Genomic DNA, 19,444 nt, shown 5'->3' on the forward strand with positions numbered 1-19,444 from the left:
TGTCCCCTGAGAGCCCCTGGTACAGCATGGCCAACAAATACTCTCCACCTTTTGATGGCACTCTCCTACCATCCAATCAGAAAGCCTTTCCATTCTTCGTGTCACCTTACTCTACACCAAATTGCTCCCCACATGGTTCTCCCTTTGGATCCCAGACCCAGATCACCATCAGATCTGTTGGACCAGAGTGATAAACTCTTCTCCAAAGCTCATGTATATAGAAACACACACACACACACTTTTACTTCTATATTTTTTTTATTGAAAAATAAAATCCATTCCCTGAGCATTAGTTTAAAACTGGTTGAAAACTTAAGGAGGGTTTCGTGCCCAAGCCTCTTTTGCATCATCCTCAAGAAAATTATTACCCATTGACTATGAGCTAAGTTAACTGATGCATCTTCATGTTTTAGAAATCGCCTCACTATAAAGCTCTAAAAGTGCTCAGAAGTGTAGAAGCACAAGAAAATACTTTCACACACAGTGTGCATGAAACAATAATATGTTTACAATAATCCTGATAAGCTAAATGCATTTTAGTTTAAAGTAAAACATCTATCTACTCATGATACATATTTAGAATTGTTCTTTTTTTATTTTTTTTTTTCTAATGAAAATTCTCTATTGGGACTGAGATCCAGAGGTGAGGTGCCAACTTTTAGGGGTAGTCTAATATAACCCTGATTTGTAAATAGCTTAGCGAACTACAAGCCTGCACCAGTTTCCCAGCTCCCTGTAACCTCTATGGTGCAGTTCCCCACAATGCATCTTGACGGGCCTACTCCCATACATATTGGGTATGATGTCATCGGGGAAACCCGCCCATCCCAGATTCCATTTAGGTCAGTCAAGTATTTAATCTAATTCCAGTTTGGTAACGGGTGCTGGCCAAGTGGTGGTGGGATCCTTCTCTAAAACAGAATCCTAAGAAGATGCCCGTCTTTTTTCCTCTTTATCTAGATGCGGCATTGTCTACAATTAACGTCTTCCAATACTCTGTTTTACCCTCTCGTGGTAGAAAAAGCTTTTGGGTGGGTAGCTATCAACAAATCTGAACACGTATGACCTGAACACATATGTAAAATGAAGATTTGAGTCGCGCCATCCAAAGGTTTTTTTTCTTCTGCAAAGAGATGCACTAACAATAATCTCTCTGTTTCTTGTAGGTCAGTCATTGTTTATCCTAACCTTGACTGTGCACTGCTTTCACAGATCAAACGCGACTATGGTCGCGGTTCTACTTCTCCTGAACCTCCAAATGATTCTTTTCCATGAGCTCTTGTGTGTCTACAACTGAATGCTTCATCAGTAGTTGCATTTTATGTGAACAACTAACAAAATGTTACAGAGTATTGCATAGTTGTCTTGTCCCAGCTCATAATCTTGAAAAACACTGCTGGATTATGAGCTCGTATGGAATTACAGAGAGCCACCAAGTGGGATAGATCTCACTGCATGCGTATAGTCGTGAAAAAGAAAGTAAACCCCCTGTCAGTTCTTTGGTTTTGTGGATGCAAACATTAAAAAGAGTCATTTGGTTCTTTCCAAGTCCTAAAATTAGAAATAAATACAACTTCACATCAACGACACATAATTGTTTCCTTATTTATTTAACAAAATGCAGAAGCAGGATGTGAAACAATATATCTTTATTGTCCATCATACTGGGATGGGTTATAAGGCCATATCCAAACTATTTGTAGTCCATCATTCCACAGTGAGAAAGATTACAAAAGGTTCACAAGTGGAAAGCATTTAACAATACATTCAATAAAACGGTTACTAGTCTTAAGGTGAGTGGAAACATTAAAGTTTGTGGCTGTGCAGTGACAGTAGAAAAAGACAGAACAAGTTTTCATCTGAACAAACCACTAGACTTCTGGAACAATGTCCTGGAGAGATTTGGTCATAATGCTCATTATTATGTCTGGTGCAAACCAAACCGAGCCAAACAATAGCACAAGCGCCTTATACCAGCTGTCAAGCACGGTGGTGGAGGGCTGATGGTCTGGGCTTGTTTTGCAGCCACATGACCTGGACTCCTTGTAGGCATTGAGTCCTCCATGAACTTCTCTGTATACCAAAGTATTCTAGAGTCAGACGCGAGGCCATCTCTCCAACAGCTAATACTTGGATGAAATTGGGTCATCAACAGGACAATGATCCCAACCACAGCAACAAATCCAAAACGGAGTAGCTGAAAAAAATCAAATAAAATCACAATTTTAAAATGTCCAGACCTTAACCTGATTGAAATGTTGTGGTGGGACCTGTGCATAAACAAATGCATAAAAAACCTCAATAAACTGAGGCAGCTTTTTTAAAAAAAAAGTGTGCACTGAAATTACAAAACAAAATGAGAGACTGATAACGTCGAGCAGAAAACGATCGATTCAAGTTATTACTGCTAAAGGTATTCCTACAAACTATTGAGCCATGGGGTTTACTTTGTTTTTCACACACTCTTTTAGCATTTTTGTTGATTAAGTAATAACATGATGTTATACGTCATGTGTTATTCATTGGAGATTGTCTTAACCTTTTTATGACCTGGTAAGGACTGGATTGATGCTCTCTTACATAAAACCTTGGCATGTAGAAAGTTTCCTATGAAAACTTTACGTGGGTGGGACTGAAACTGTGCCTTGGTGAGCTATGTAGGTTAATCCACCGGTCTGTTGAGATATTAATTTATTTATTTTTCCCTTTGTTAGAGCGTTAGAGTGTGATACTGGCCTCTGGGTGTGTTCCTTGCAGCGTTCTCCAACTGCACAGCAGTTAATCTGATAATCAGATCACACTGCCAAGAGAAGCTCTCTGTCTTTCGCACAGAAATGTGCGCACCTGTGAAATGACACACGCAAGAACTCCTACAGTTCTGTGGAAAATAGATGCTGAAAATATTTTTAAATGTGTGCACGCGACACTTGAACAAACTCGAGTCAATTATTCCACTTTGAATGTGACGCCTGCTGAAGGAGATTAGGGATCACTCTTGACCTTTTCCTGCAGCCATCAGACTCTTTTACTTCTCAGCTGTATGTGGGACGCGAAGACACACAACCACAATTAGATGGGCAGGGACAAAGATTTGGCAGATGGTGGTGAACCCAAAACTAAGCTGGCATGTGCCAAGCTGACACCCTAAACCGGTCAGTTTAGGTAGTAAATGTGTTTTGCCGAGGGTTTTAATATGAAGCTTGGATATGATTGAACGTTGTTTAAATCAAGAGTCGGTTAAGACGAGTCATGACTAGAGTTATGAAAACAAGACTTTCATTGTTCCCCTCAGGGCATTGGTGTTATTTGCCGTGTAATTAAAAACTGGAAAGTTTGACATATGATGTGAAGTAAGGCTACTAAATAAATTTTACAATCATCATCACTTTTATTCCACATTGTGGTTGTTGTCATACAGAACTGAAGGGATTTAAGATCGTGTCATGGCTTGTAGAAGCTGCATGGCGGTGGAGGGACTGATACCCTTTGTGGGTGAGGCATGGTGATTGGTTGTGCCGTGCCGTGAGTGACAGTGGTGTGTGACCTGTCTCAGGTGGAGGAGCGATCTAAGCTGAACAGACAGAGTTCCCCAGCGCTGCAGCACAAAGTGTCCAACCGCATCTCCGACCCCTCCCTCCCTCCCCGCTCAGAGTCCTTCAGCAGCGGAGGCATGCAGCCTGCCCGCACCCCACCCATCCACCGCGCCATCGAACCACAGGTGTGTGTGACTGGGTATGCGTGAGGAAAAGGAATGCTGTTGATGTGTGGAGTGTTTCTTAGAGACTTGAATATCCAAACAAACACACACCTCTCGGCTCCTTGCTTGCTCCCGTTCTTTCAAAGTTCAGACTTTCTTATCATTTTGTCTCTATTTGTCTCAATTTTGTCTCCCTCCCTCCTGTGTTATTATTTTTTTTTTATCATTTTCATCTCTCGCCCTATAAATCTCCATTTCCTCTTTCCATTTAATGCCTATATTCTGGCGTCTATACCTTCTTTTTTGCCGTCTCCATCTTTTTTTTTCCTGTTCTACCGCACCTCTTAACTGCTGTTTTCTCTGAACTGTACGCCATGGAACGCCTCTTAAATCTGTCCCTACCACTTTCTCCCATCCACCTCACCTATCCTCTTCAACGCTCCCTCCTCCTCTGTCCTCTCCCTCCAGCAGATGGCTCACCTGGTTCCTGTGAAGACGCACTCCAGCTCCATGTCTGGCTCCCAGTCTCTGCAGGACCAGACGGGCTCAGCTATGAGCGAGGGTGTTGGTGTGGCCTCACCAAGGCCCGAGATTCCCCGTCAGAACTCGGACCCCACCTCTGACACCCAGGGACCCCCACAGCGCATCACTGGCAGGGAGGAACGAGATCGGGACAGAGACAAAGATCGAGACAGGACGGCTTGGTTGAGAGAAGAGGATATCCCACCAAAGGTTGATAATCTGATTATTGGTTTACCTTACCTATATCAAACAGAACTGTCAACCCATCACACTCTGTTTATAGCTCCAGTCTGATCATTTTTCCACTCGAGGAGGAGGGCATTTGATTTGATTGATTATTTTATTTTACCAATCATTACAAGTCCCAATATCTACCTGAGTTTAACACTGACACTGAACCAGTGTCTAAATCATTGCAAAGAAATGGGCGTTGTCAAATAAGCAGGGCATATTCATGACCGCTGAAGTATGAAATTAGCATATCACAGATATGTATTCCAACCCAAACCTGCAGATTGATTAATTTGCTCTGGACTGTGGGTAGGTGAATTGATTCATTGGTGGTTTAGCTTTTGAAATCATGCTAAAATCACATTGTCTTCTATTCTGAAATTGTGTGGTGAGTCATTTTCACACCACAAACCCGAATGCAGCAAAGTCGTCTAGACGTGGGACAAAAAAAAAAAAAACACTTTTTTTCTTGAAACAGCTCCAATGGACCAGACTTTGTTTTATCTGAACGAAACACTTGAGCTAAAGAAGAGCTCACCTACTTTAAGGAGTAAAGTGGTTCGAAGGTCTAGAACCAGCCAAGTTGTGCATTAAGTATACAGTTTTTATCTAAGCTCCAACTGAATTTTTGAACTTCTGAACACTTCCTACTTTGTAGAACATCGTGCTGATGGTTTAAGGTTCTTGTGGATTACCAGTGTATAGATTAAAAAAGAAGGTAAATTCCTCCCCAGTGGAAGCAGTTGAGTTGGACCAACTTGCCTTTTGCCAACTTTTTTCTGTGTGTGTGTGTTTGTGAATGTCCAGGTCCCCCAGAGGACCACATCTATCTCTCCAGCCTTGGTCAGGAAGAATTCCCCTAATGGCGGTGTGGGCCTGGGCCCTCGTACAGGTTCTCAGCTCGCACGGGCCAGGTAAAAAAACCCCAAAAAAACTGTTTTTGACAGAACTGCGTCCTTTCTCTTATCTAGATAAGTTCTCAAGTGTTATTACTTGGTGTATCTCAAAAAGAAAGAGATACAAAAATTGTATCTTTAACACTGTAGAGCACTATTCATTGAAGTCCCATCATATTGTGCTGTCGCTATTTTTGGAACTATTTGCCTTTGATGTTGTAAAGTACTGTATACAACAAAGGAAGTGAAAATGTTTTCATCCTGTTTCAGTAATCCGGACCTGCGGCGCTCTGAGCTCTCTCTGGACGCCATGCTGCAAAGAACCTCCTCCAACTCATCATCCTCCTCCTCCCCTTCATCTCAGGGAGGCTCAGCTGAGAGGAGAGGTACAAACAGAAAAAGGAATCTCACTTAGAAACCCTTTAACACACGAGCCGCACTCTTAACACTAATAGCTGCACACACACCTGAAATGGTAAATATCTATGTTTGCTTGCTCGTGTTCATGTTAAAAGCTGGTGTGTGTGCACAACTTTTGTGCAAACTCAGATAGAGATCCAAACTCACGTGGCTGCTGAGACTTTCGGCAGGATATTGTCAGTTTCAGTTCTGCTCTGATCAACCTGTCAGATGTGCCCTGTTGCTCTCAGCCTCCAGAGAGATACAGAAGAGGAAATGAGAGAGGGAGATAGGGGGATGTGTCAACCAACAGGCCAGAGGGATAGCTAAGATATGCATGGAAATATCTCTGACACATATGGCATAGAGGGGATGTTGAAGGGCAGATTCATTTTCCTAGATGTTTGGTGGGTGTTCTATTTTGTAATCATGTTGAAAGCAGATAACGACATTTTCTAACTGAGTGGCTGATGGAATCGATACAGGTTGAGGAAGTAGCTTTTAATTTTCATATTTGAACTGATATCTGATTTTTGTTTTTTTTTTATAGGCCGAACCAAGCAGGAAAGATCTCCTCCAGGACCCAATCAGGAGGTTAAACTCAAACAAGAGGAGGGTCGTGAATCAGCCAGACCCAGCAGACCTGCAGTGAGTTTTAACACAGACACCCACAGATGGACTCCCTATCAAAGCGATCTCCTCTCTGGGAATCTTTAGCAGGCCTCCTCCTCCTCTTTTTTTTTTTTTTTCTCTACAATTCACCTGGTCTCTCTTTCTTTCTCTGCCTCTCTATTTTCCTTCAATCCTTCAGAGCTATAAGAAAGCCATAGATGAGGTTAGTGACAATCGAGCCCCCTTTTCTTTATCCTGGTTTTCCTTTGCCTCGATCCTCAGAGTCCCTCTTCTTCTCCTGGCATGGTGGAGTTAGTTGCTCTCACAAGAAGTTTATTTATTATTATTATTTTTTTCCCCCGTTCAACTCTGAAAAACCAGGGTGCCGTGGCAATAGCAGAGCATGTGTGCTTCGACACACATACCCGACAGAGTGGGCGTGTGCTTGAGCAAGTTTGTGTTCCTCCATGCATGCGTTTGCGTGTGTGTGGAAATGTGTGTGTGAGCTGAACTGCCAAGCACCTGAACAGTCTCACAGAATCTCTTTTCCTGTTTCTTTGTTGTCATGGTTACTGGTCAGGAGGAGCTGGTAAGCCCACCGTCGTGTGCGACGGTCCCTTCCCCCTCCCTGCTTGCATGATTTGGTCTGATCCATCGGCTGGGGGGGTGATGGGGAGGAAAGGGAGGGGAGGGGAGGGGAGGGGAGGGGAGAAACCATGGGCAAGTTGGCATGTGGATGACTGTTAAATAGGGTCAGAGTAATGCTACCCTGCAGTTGTATAGCAGGCTTGATTCTCTGTCTTTCTCTCTTCTTATGACTTGACATTTGCTTGTGAGTGAATAAAAGTGCTGATTGTCATCAATCCTTACGACAAAAACTCTTCAAAGTCTTAGCTGAAATCAATGCTCTCAATCAGTACTCTTGTTCCATGACAGTAAGGTTTACAAGCTCAGAAGTGAGTGTGTGAGACAACACATTAGTTTGTCTCTTGTCATGCTGCTGATGGCTTGTCCTACTCTTTGATCCTATTTGCTCTCCTTTTGCCCTTGTATGTGATTAGGTCTCTTTCCCCTCAGGTTCCAGGACTAATGATACAGAACTGATGAACTTAAAGACTTTTCCTCTCCCCTCCTCTATCCCTTCTGATAGGATTTAAGTGCACTGGCCAAGGAACTCAGAGAATTGAGGGTAGAGGAAGGTAGCAGACCTCCAGTCAAGGTGCAGTGATATTTGTTCTAAAGTTAATGCAGAGTCTGATATATTTGCTTGAAACTGCAATAGCCACATTCAGACCATAGATACTTTGCATAAAAGACAACCATAGCCACCCAAAACTCAAATGTTTGAGACCATAAATAGGATTTATTTGGTGAGGTGAGGAATCGAGTGAGAATAAGGGTAATTTTCTCATTGAGATGTGCATAATTAGACTTATTTTTAGACCTGTCACCACTGCTGGTCGAGATAATACAGATGTTTGGGCATTTCCACACTAGTTTAACTTTTGGGACTCAGTAGTAATGTCCACCTGAATGTTCCCATGAGCTGGCAGGGTGGTATTTGCTTCTGGAAATGTGCATAGGCTGACAAAGCTATAAAAAAAAAGCTGCCTCTCCTTCAAAATAGCCCAGTGGGCTTTGATTCGTCAGCTCCACAGGCATCGCCCAACATTCCGCTGAAATTTTAAATTCAAAAATAGTTTGGTTGGATACATTCCTGAATGTACTGAATTAGGAATGCAAAATAAAATAATCTCAGTGTCACCGGCACACTTGCAATAAATCCTACAAATAAACATGTGAACGTCAGATTTTCTTTAACTGGATCTTCATACGTACAGTTTATGATATGAAAATGTCTGACTGGTGAGAACTCAACAAAGGAAAAAACGTTTTGGTTTTTTTTTTGTAATATTTTGTCGGAAGGGAAAAGATAAGGTGACATGAATTCATGGCAGGTCAAAATACCAAAACATAAAGCATGTTTTCCAGTGAACTGCAGCGGGATTGAAGAGAGCATTTTCCCCATCTCACTACTTAATCTGAGAGGAATTTTTTAACTTGAGTTATCTTATTTGCAATTTTTGATAAACGTTGTTAAACTTTATGGCATTGTTCTAAGTAGGACCTTAAATGGTCGCCCTGTAGAGCTTCTTTTGGTCACATTCAATGTCTCATTTTTCCGCTGCCTTTGCTGGTACATTATGATGCATTTGTTGCATTCATGGAAGACAAGAATTGCAAGAAATATGTTTGTCTTTAAAGAGAGTCTCCTCTTTTTTTTTGAAAAGTTGATTTTGCTTCTTGCTCTGATGAAGGTTACAGACTACTCGTCATCGAGTGACGAGTCAGAGAGCAGCGATGAGGACGGGGAGACGGTGGGGCATGATGGGACTGTTGCCGTTAGTGACATCCCCCGCATCATGTAGGTTGTCTTCTCTGCTTGCATTTTTCCCTATCTTGTGTTTTTATGAAGCCTGACCTGTCACTTTTAATTTATTCGAAGACGTGCATGTGTTTGGGATGTGCGTCCTGCCAGAAATGTGTCTGTATAGTTTTAGCAGAATTTGTCAGTAAATGATCGACTGTGTGTGCCGCAGGCCAGCGGTGCAGAGCAGTGGAGAGTCGTACGGAGGGCTGGCAGAGGACGCTCTGGGAGATGCCTATAATAGCTCCAAGGACGGGACTCTTGTGATGAGAGAGGTGATGAATGTGATCACACGTACACACTCAGACTCAAGCTTACACACACACACAGGCTACACGACTTCAGACAGAAGAATAAAAGCCGATAGAATGATGATTTTGTTTATGTCCTGGCATCAAACTAAACTTTATCCCCTTCTTCATCGCTCATTTATCTTCTCTTCTGTCAACTGTCCTCACTTGAGCTCGCTTGTTGTTGACATATATAGTACTCTTTTTTTTTTCTCAGGCAGAGGAGAGGAAAAGAGGTGGTCACACTGAAAGTAATGGGTTCGGGAATCACAGTAACCATGGTAACCTCCCTGACCTGGTACAACAGAGCAACTCTCCCTCAGCCACACCCACCACAGCCCTGCAGGAGCTGAGCGATATGGCTGAGGTCAGACACACACCGACACCTGATAATACGTGGAAATAATGCGTGTCGTTGCTGCTTCATGGAGGCTACTGCTGAACAGTCACTGTTGTGTGTTTTTTGCAGTTTGGTGTGGGCGGGTCCAAATCCTCATTTACTCCATTTGTTGATCCACGGGTCTATCAAACCTCTCCAAGTGAAAACGACGATGAGAACTCAGCAGAAGGTAGCAGCGTAACGTAGGGTGTGAATAGGGTGTCACATTTATCTCTGTTCTAAACAAAAAAAATCGCTCCATTGCTGTTAGTTTTTGCATCTGCAGTCATCCTAATGCTTTTAATTGATTGATTTATTTATTTTAAATCTTTCCGTGCCACGTCAGCCATGTTTGCCAATGAGCTGCTGAGGCAGGAGCAGGCCCGACTAAACGAAGCCAGAAAGATCTCGGTGGTGAATGTCAACCCCACGAACATCAGACCCCACAGTGACACACCGGAGATCCGCAAATACAAGAAACGCTTCAACTCCGAGATTTTGTGTGCTGCGCTCTGGGGTAAGGAGGAGCGCTGTTTATCCTCAGCACTACACACAAGCAGTTTCTCTGTCCCTCCGACTCTCATCTGCATGTGTGTGTTTAGGTGTAAACCTGCTGGTGGGGACAGAAAACGGTTTAATGCTGCTTGACCGAAGTGGACAGGGAAAAGTCTATAACCTCATTACCAGGCGGCGCTTCCTCCAGATGGATGTGCTGGAGGGCCTCAATGTGCTAGTCACCATATCTGGTTGGTTTAACATTCTTTGTTTATGCAGTATACATGATCATATCCGAAAACATGTCGCTGCTCATTCTAGTTAAAGAAGGGAGAAGTACACATTTTCAGTTTACTATCACAATTCTTTCTTAAAAGAGTCCGTCTGTCACAGTCGCTGTTTATTGCGATCACTGCAGTGAAACAAGATTTCTTGATTTCTGTTTGTTGAACCTCTTTCAGGCAAAAAGAATAAGTTGCGCGTCTACTATTTGTCCTGGCTGAGGAACAGAATATTACACAACGACCCAGAAGTTGAGAAGAAGCAGGGTTGGATAACGGTCGGGGAACTAGAGGGCTGTGTGCATTATAAAGTTGGTAAGAATCATTGGTTGTTATTTTGTATTATATTGAAAGGGAAGTAGGTGCACAATCCAAATATGGATGCCTTTTATTTTATTTTTTTTTCCTTGCATCCCATTTCCAAAGTAGTTTGCATACTGTATAAAATCCCATTGGCATTATTTTAAAATCAAGGTTTTATATTTTTACCATTTTCAGTGAAGTATGGCTTTTAAATGATTTCCAGTTCTCTTATTTCCAGCCTATTCACATTTTACCCAGCCTATCAACTATTTTGTAGACATTTTTTTTTGACAAACTCCAAACATCTGTCATCTTGCTTTATATTAAGACCTGCAGTGGGAACACGGTAACATGATCCAAATGTGGAGGCATAAAAGAAAGTGCAGTTATTTATCATATGATAATCTTCAGGTTATGTAACAGTCTGAAGACAACAAAGAGTGGCATTTTTCATTTGTTTTGTCTTTGTCTTTGTCATGTTTCCAGTTAAATATGAGAGGATTAAGTTCCTGGTGATTGCACTTAAGAACTCTGTGGAAATCTATGCCTGGGCGCCCAAACCCTACCACAAGTTCATGGCCTTCAAGGTACAGAAGTAGAGACGTGCACTTACTGTCAGCACAGTATTCCAAACTCTCATGAACGTTCAGTCTCTTTTTATACACATATCAAGATTTTCGTGAAACGAGTGCCGTATCTCTGTGCTCAACGCTGTTGTCTTGACTCCCCCTCCCTGTCTTGACTTTCAGTCATTCACTGAGTTGCAGCACCGTCCCCAGCTGGTTGACCTGACGGTGGAGGAAGGTCAGAGGTTAAAGGTCATCTATGGCTCCAGCGTGGGCTTCCATGTCATCGATGTGGACTCAGGCAATCCTTACGACATCTACATCCCCTCACACGTAAGCGCAGGGCTGTATTTTTACGTGTCTCTTTGTGGCTTTTTGAATTTTTTTTCTTTGTTCTCCGACCAAGGCCCTTTGAGTCCTTATTAATTTGAATCCAAATTTGTATGTGAAGTATTGAAGTCCATTTGTAATCGCTTCATTCCTTCAAGTCCTGCTGCATTACCAGATGCTATCAAGGTCACCTCGATTGCATGCTGTCTCGTGTGGATTGGAATGTAGGCATTTCTACATTCCCTTTGACTGATTTACTGCCGTGCAATTGAAGGACTGATGTCGGCTTTAATTTCAGCAACTTCAGTTTTTTTTAGTTTTAGTTTTTTAAATGTGGTGCCTGGGGCTTGGACCACCCATGTTAAGAAAACAGAACACACACACACAGACACTAGGTTGAAGAGATCTACTTACAGAACATGAAGACCGAGCCTCCTCTGCCAGGTTTTCCATGGCAACAAAGGTTGTCCAAAGAGCATTGTCACTAACAAAACAGCGTACTGCTCTTGTACAATGCAGACAGACACGGAAATAGTCAGTAAGTCTTCTCATTATATCACTCCTCAGTCATGAAGTTTGTCTTTGAGTGTCAGGATTTTTTCCAGATAAGTTTGTTTCCTGGTGATCCAGCAGTTCAGTCATAGTCTTTATTTAGAACAATGTTTTACAGATGAATAGGATACGAAAACAGGAAGCAGGTGCGAACTGCTGTGTGTACCATGCATTCAGCTCGATAATGTACTCAACAGCATGCAAACACTTTCCCATTCCTGTGGATATTCAAGCGAGAAAAACATTAACAGATTTCCAAAAGGTGTAAGGCTGAACATCACAAACTTCTCTATCTTTTCATTTCTATCTGTAACATTTTCGCCCACATCTACCTTCCAGAGGAGTTCCAGTTCTTTGAGATTCTTTGGCCGTCTTGCATTCGCTGCTCTTTTGATGTCCATCGAAGGATTTCTGATTATGTGTGGTCATGCCAAGTGCTCATTCTGTTCCTCTTGAGGTTGTCTGTTGTGGATTTTAATCTCTTTTTTTTTAAGGATCATTACCCTGATGTAGAGGCAACCTTCTCTGTGTCTTTAGCGTCTTTCAACACACTGTGTGATGTTAGCTTTCAGAATTTTCTGCAATCTAAATTAATCTGATTTTCCATCTACCAGTAAAATGTTTCCCAGGTCAGTGCCTGCATCAATTATTTTCATTGATTTCAGGCTGCAAGGCAGTTTCTTTTAAGAGCCCGTGTTTACTAATTGATGCTCTTGACTTTTTATGAAGCTTGTCAGGCTGTTCCCTACAATTATTTCGACTGTAATATAGCCCAAAAAAAGCTAATCGGGTCTGAGACATTCGTGACGGTTATCTGAGAGATATAAAATCATGTGCTGCCCAAAGCTTTTACCTCGTGTTCTTTTGTTTAATATATTTTTTCCCCATTCTGAATGTAAAACTCTTCAAAACCAAGATATACACAAATCTCAACGTTCAACACGTTGTAAAGAACGTTTCGCCATTCGTCTTTTGGAGATCAGCTGATCTTTTACTCGCCTGACTACTCAAAGAAACCAGCAATCCTTTGCATGCCAATGCATTATGAATCAATGCTCTTGATCACTGTGGTTGTTTTTTGCTGTTTCCATCTTTCATCCATGCCTCTTCTCTCTCCCTTCCCGTCAAAATCTCCTCCAGTGTGCCAAACAAACGAAGGTGACGTGCTGCCATCCACCCTATAGACTAGATCAATAGATGTTTTAGTGAAACCCGTGTAGTGCTGCACGGTCTACGTGAACATTCCAGTTCACTAGGGTAGATATTAACACATAACCTGGCCAGAAATAGGTGTGTGTGTGTGAATAAATTTGTCTTTCCCACAGCAGATATCACAAGGCTCTCAAAATCTGTGTTTACTGCCAGCAAAGACAAATGAAAAATGAAAGCGCGCAGATACTGCATGCTTGTTTTGAATGACTTGCAATATTCTCCGTTAAATTGCATTTCTACTCGATGAATTACTGTCAGGTGTTTTTCGCGGCCTTACACTAATCTAAAAACTGCACTCATCTTAAACCGAAACATCGCCACAGTTTGACATGTGAATGCAAACGTAAATACTTTCTTAATGTTGGCAAGAGTAAGCAGAAGTGCGTGGCAATAAGTAATTTGTATTTTGAGCTCTTGTGTAAAAATGTGTATTTTCATGGGATAAGATAAGTTTGTTCACCGCTTGTCGTACTGCTGAACTGCAGTCTCGGGTCATGCCTCGTGTTAACCTGCGGGACATAGTTAACATTCTTTGTATGTGTAGAGATTTAACCTTTAAAGTGTGCCTGTTTCGTACCCCGCCGCTTTTGATGTTATTTGCATTATCTGACTAAAGTGCCATGAACGTGCTCTTTCGAGCAGCAAAGTTTCCTTTTCGTGCTCTGATTCCTCTGATGTTTGGCAGCTTGTTGGCAGATTATAGAACACAGAAGAGCCAACCGAGTTCAGCTGCATTAAAGTTCTAACGATGAGACCTTTGTAATATTTTAATCTAAAGGAGATTATGATTAAATTTGACAGATTTAATTCGAGTGCTTGAAATGTTTGTGTGTGTGTGTGTGTGTGTGTGTGTCCGTATCAGATCCAGAGCCAGGTCACGCCCCATGCCATCGTGGTGCTGCCTAAGACTGATGGAATGGAGATGCTGCTGTGTTATGAGGATGAGGGTGTCTACGTCAACACCTATGGTCGAATCACCAAGGACGTGGTGCTACAGTGGGGAGAGATGCCTACCTCTGTTGGTATGCCTTACACATGCTTGTATAGAAGTGTATGAAGTGGATTTAAATGGATTATATCAACACTGAAATCATCCATCAGCTATATCCGCTTTATTCTGCTGTGGGGCTCTATCCCAGCTCACACTGGGGTGCACCAGTCTATCACAAAAAATAGACAGACAACCAGAAAAGTCAGAATCAGTACTCTATTTACCCAGGCAGGCCTTTGAATTGCAAGAGGAAACTGTACACAAAATTTTTTTTTTAAAAAAGATAAGGGAAAAACAATTTTTAAGCATCAAACTAACCGCAACAGTGTATGTTAAAATTAGTTCCAGCCCCTGTGTTTGTGTTGCTGCATACTGTAGATCAAAAGTGTTGTGAAGTCTCTCAGAACTGTGCTAATGGGGTTCATTTAGGGTTTAATGGAATTCAGGATTCAGTTTATAACATCAGCTTCAACTGGAAGGCCTCCAGAGCTGCTAGCAGAACAATACAGAGGTTGTAAGGAGTAAGGGTTAACGATTTACAGTGTATGAATTATCAATAATAGATGTAACAAGCGTGGGAAGAGAGAAGGAGCAAGTAAAAAAGTAGGCAGAGCTGGTACGCCTCCCTTTTCTAAAAAAAAATCATATTCATTTCTTGGATGTTACTGTCCTCTTGTGGCCGACAGGGGAATTGCACCTGTAAACAAGTGCCCGTTCTTTCAGATTCTACACCAAGCACAAGCATGGTTTATTTAATCCATTGTTTTTGCTTCATGATTTATTTTAAAGTGCTATCTCTGAAACCAAAACCTGTCTGAAAAACTTAACTTTGCAAGCTTTACTTCAAATGTCCTTTGAATCTTTAGTTTCAAGGAAAGCTGAGCAGCAGCCCGAACAACTGACATCTGTGTAGTGTGGAACAAAATGAAAATCCAAGTTTCATTCCATAACTTGGTACTGCTATAACCTCCCTAACGATAAAATTCACGATGAACTGAATATTTGAAAAGAAAGATTATATATTCCTTTCAGTTTGCTTCATACTTAGCCAAAAGTCTGCATTCTTTTGTTTTTCTTTCAGCCTATATCCACTCAAATCAGATTATGGGCTGGGGTGAGAAAGCTATAGAGATCCGCTCTGTGGAGACAGGTCATCTGGATGGAGTCTTCATGCACAAGAGAGCCCAGAGACTCAAATTCCTGTGTGAGCGGAACGATAAGGTAACACACTGTGAAACTAAGAATGCTCTCTCTTTCTCAGCCACTCTTATTTTTTGGTTAATCATGCAAATTTAACAAAAGCTAAATGCTAGATTTTGTTCATTCCTTGGAACCTTTATTTAACAGACACAGTTTAAAAGAAATCATTTTCAATGTTTTCATTGACCGCATTAGTTGGAATAGAGGCATTTTTTACCTTTATGTTACATCAACATTCTTTCTCATTTACACTTTTTAATTGTTTAGGAAATGAGTATTCTAATTGTTGGAGTATTCCAACAATCCCCAAGACCTTGAATGGCACAGAGTGGCAAAAATTTACTTGATCTTGTATTTTCAGGGTGTGTATCCTGACTGTGAAAGCAGCCGTGGGCTTTAGGCACTGAGATTTCCCCAGAGTCACTGAATCTGTTGACAATATTATGCACTGTAGACGCTGAAAGAGCAAAGTTCTGTGGTGTCTTCCATTGAGAGATGTTGTTTTGGAACTCGAACGTGATTTTTCTTGACCAAATGAGTCTCTCTACCGCTCTCCCGAACTCTTTCTGAGCGTGTTGCTAGCGTCGTATTTTCTAAATACAACAAAGTCGGTTTAAGACGATGAAAAACAAATGTTGAGTAAATGTTCAAAAAGGCTTAAAAAAGTTACAGGCTTCATTTTTAATTTTTTGTTGTTACTGACTTTTCTTGGAGATTAAGTTTGTATAGACTGTGTCAAAACAAAAAAAAGGCACCAAACAGGCACATATTGATGTATTCCAGCATAATGCTGATCCATGTTTTTTATTTTTATTTTTTTATTTTATTTTACTTACTCGTGTCACGATACACCAAAATAACCTTTCTACCATAGTAATTGTCTTGTTACCACTGTGAATACTTAGGTTCATTCTTTTTTTTCTATTCTTTCCTCCAGGTATTCTTTGCATCTGTGCGCTCGGGAGGTAGCAGCCAAGTTTTCTTCATGACACTCAACAGAAACTCTATGATGAACTGGTGATGCGTCTCCTCGTTCGCTCTGCCTCACTCTCCCATCAGCCAGCCAGACTAACTTCCCTTTCGGCCCACCGCACATTCTCAACACGATTGACCGAAAGACTCTTGTAACACTGGAGAAACTAATATGAAGTAGAAAAACAGATATGGAGAGACAAGTTATCCTAGATTAAGTCGGGTCATGCAGAAGCCATTGTTACTCAACTGACTGGCAAACTGGTGCCACTGCTGTTCTCCTATTCTCTCATTTTTTTTCTTCTGTCACCCCCGTTTTTACAGAATGGACCAGTCCATTCAAGTGTTCAACAACTGTAGTGATCCACTACACCATCCTTTTTTTACCTTCCTTTTTTCTGTCTCTCCTCTTGTCCCTTCTTCTTAAGCCTCAACTCCTTCCTCTCTCCCTGGTAGGTCTAGTCATCCCATTTCCAGTCTTCTTACATCCTCCCTTTTCACGTCCTCCCTATCCGCCATGTGTGAGCTTATTTCCTGGGAGCTACACCTCCCAGGCTGGACGAGCAGAGTATGAATAGAATTTCATCTAAATCTAAATATATTTCTGAATGAGGCAGTGCTGGGAGGGCAGCTGCAAAATGACAAATCTAGTCTGAGTGTCGCTGATGAAAGCAGACAGCCGGATTGATTTTCCTCTTCCTCTTTGTCGCTCCACTCATCCGCCACATCCTCCCCGTGCCATCTTTTAGCGCTCCGACTTAACCGAATTGTTATTCACTGTTCGATCGTATTTCACTGATAGAGATGCGGTAACACACTCTGCTGTCAAGTGTGTTGTAACAATATGCAAGTATGACATCTTTGTCCCTTTAAAATGAAACCACTAGTCCATCCTGTCGTCTCCCCTCCTTTTTCCTCCTCTTGTCATTCCTCCCACATCATCATCATCACCATTACCGTCTCCTCACTCTTACTTCTTTAAACTCTGAAGGTGCTGCATCAGATATACTGTAAAATGAAATGAACAACGTGAGCGTCATTTTGTTCATCTCTGTTCATTTCTGTTCTTTTTCCATGGAACAGTTTGGAGTCAGTCAGTCTTTGAAAATTTCAAATGTACAGCACATCCTTGTCTCTGAAATCAGGAGTGAATGTTAGTGTGTATGTGCATACGTGTGTGTGCATGTGTGTGTGTGTGTGTTTGACTTGATTTGAAATGGGTCCCATTCAAATCAAGTATGGATCAAAGCAGGACATTGAAATCAATGTCCTGCAACAGTCAAGTAATTCATTCTTTGTGTGTGAACCTTTACCTAATGTGAACAAAGCCACATTGAGTTTGTTTACATGCAGAGTTATTATATTATCTTCTTAGGATGAAGTTTATGGGTTGGTGTTTCTGAACACCATGCAATTTAAACAGGCAATATAAGTGGTTGGTTTTTGGGGTATGTTCCTGTTTCTTTAAACACGGCAGTGTTTTGGCTGTTCACAGACACAAACATGTAGAGGTACCACAGGAGATAATGAAGACGCAAAAAAAACTGCTCATCCTGAATTGACCTCAACAGGATCTGAGCTTTCATCCCAAATACCGTGCGCATGTGGAAGCACTCATTGTTAAAAAAAAAAAGAAGAAAAAAACCGTGGTGTCCTTTTGAATCAAGCTCCTCCCTATTTGGTTCTTCAGATTATTGGCTCCTAACTGTTTGTACAGTGCCTAGCATGATGTAAGCAAAACTTAAATGGAGGCCAAAAGATGATTGCTCACTTTATAGCTGGTGTTTATTTGGTTTTCTTTGTTCTTCTTTACGTCTGTGGCTACATAACAGGGATGTGTTGGGGTCCGTGTGTGTTATAATCTAACTTTAACACATTGCTGAAATAGTTTTTCTTCTCTAATGCAGATGCACAATAATAATCTCAAGACTTGATTTGTTCTTTGAAAGGAGCAACTGAATTTGCTGTGATAAACCCCCCCCCATCATTTCCTTCCAATTACTTTGTACAGATCATCAGCACATACGGAGTTCATTTTCAAATACCAGTGTAGCTGGACTAGTTTTTCCAGGCTTTTCTACTTGGAAGAGCACTGTACTGCAGACTAGTGTTGTGGATCTACTGCTCCAAATCAGATCTACTGATATAAATCATGTCTGAGAGTGAAGTTACTCCAAAACGGGCTCAATTGCAGAGTTTCAAGCCTTTGGTTTTACTTTGGTTTAAGGGAACTCGTGTGAAATATAATCACTTTTGGATGATATGCAATAATACAAAAATATCTGATTCAAGGCCAGCACTTTGACATCATCATGCTTAAAGAAACGGTTTCTGTCCTCAGATATGAACTGTAATTTGAGTTGTTTAAATTAAACACCAAGAAACTTAATCTGTGTTGCTGCTTTTAAATCTTGCAAACAGTTTTGACAATCTTGGCTTATGACACCATAAATTAACGTATGAACTTCACATTAAGCTGGCACACTGTTTTACAACCGAATACACTCAGAGAAGTCTGAAAAATTGCTGCCATCCTTCTGAATAACTCCCTATATCGGTTAAGAAGTGAATAGCGATGCATGATTTAGACAAATTCAGCAATTATTCAGTGATCCTTTTTAGGCAGACTCAAGTTCATTCTTTTGAATTATTTTTTTGTCTTTCTGTTCAATTTTCAAGGATTTTTTTTTCTTCCATACAGTAGCTGTTTCTGTGCAGCCGTACGTTTGATTCCTTGATCCAAACAGGCTAACATTTTAGCAATAAAGAGATGAAGAAACCACTGTCTTCCCCGGGTTTGCATGCATGCGTCTGAGTGTATGTTTACTGATCAAGTGGGAATGGGGCATTACTACTGTATTTGTCCATCTTTGAACTCACTCTTCCATTTGGAAAATGCTGAGGTCTCTCCTTTCAAAGACGATACACTGTATTCTTTATTCTGTTTAATTTGTGTTTTCTTTATTTTGAAAGAGCATTACTAATGTCCTGTTTTGGGATTTATCTGTTTTGTAAAAAGAGATGCTGTAAGAGAGAAATAAATTAAACTAGCATTACAGAGATTTGTGCGTGTCTGTTTATGAGAGAT

General features: G+C 41.2%; 1 protein-coding gene across 13 annotated transcripts in view; it reads left to right on the top strand.

The window, feature by feature from the left end:
* The window catches only part of tnika (TRAF2 and NCK interacting kinase a), a 63,875-nt gene extending 44,461 nt beyond the window's left edge, over positions 1–19,414 (top strand). For 4 of the 13 annotated variants that reach the window (XM_075448849.1, XM_075448854.1, XM_075448853.1 and 1 more), the window contains 19 exons: positions 3,554–3,718; positions 4,166–4,429; positions 5,258–5,364; positions 5,617–5,732; positions 6,296–6,393; positions 7,508–7,576; positions 8,676–8,782; positions 8,958–9,060; positions 9,293–9,442; positions 9,545–9,644; positions 9,801–9,971; positions 10,057–10,200; positions 10,411–10,545; positions 11,020–11,120; positions 11,283–11,432; positions 13,122–13,139; positions 14,056–14,215; positions 15,266–15,405; positions 16,322–19,414. In XM_075448849.1, coding sequence (XP_075304964.1) covers positions 3,554–3,718; positions 4,166–4,429; positions 5,258–5,364; positions 5,617–5,732; positions 6,296–6,393; positions 7,508–7,576; positions 8,676–8,782; positions 8,958–9,060; positions 9,293–9,442; positions 9,545–9,644; positions 9,801–9,971; positions 10,057–10,200; positions 10,411–10,545; positions 11,020–11,120; positions 11,283–11,432; positions 13,122–13,139; positions 14,056–14,215; positions 15,266–15,405; positions 16,322–16,405 — 2,382 coding nt within the window. In that variant the 3' untranslated portion in view covers positions 16,406–19,414. The remainder of the gene's footprint in view (positions 1–3,553; positions 3,719–4,165; positions 4,430–5,257; positions 5,365–5,616; positions 5,733–6,295; positions 6,394–7,507; positions 7,577–8,675; positions 8,783–8,957; positions 9,061–9,292; positions 9,443–9,544; positions 9,645–9,800; positions 9,972–10,056; positions 10,201–10,410; positions 10,546–11,019; positions 11,121–11,282; positions 11,433–13,121; positions 13,140–14,055; positions 14,216–15,265; positions 15,406–16,321) is intronic. The other 9 variants (XM_075448850.1, XM_075448855.1, XM_075448858.1 and 6 more) reach the window with 5 other exon arrangements.
* Positions 19,415–19,444: the final 30 nt, after the last annotated feature.

Source organism: Odontesthes bonariensis, chromosome 17 (genome assembly GCF_027942865.1).
Source record: "Odontesthes bonariensis isolate fOdoBon6 chromosome 17, fOdoBon6.hap1, whole genome shotgun sequence".
NCBI classification, from domain to species: domain Eukaryota; kingdom Metazoa; phylum Chordata; class Actinopteri; order Atheriniformes; family Atherinopsidae; genus Odontesthes; species Odontesthes bonariensis.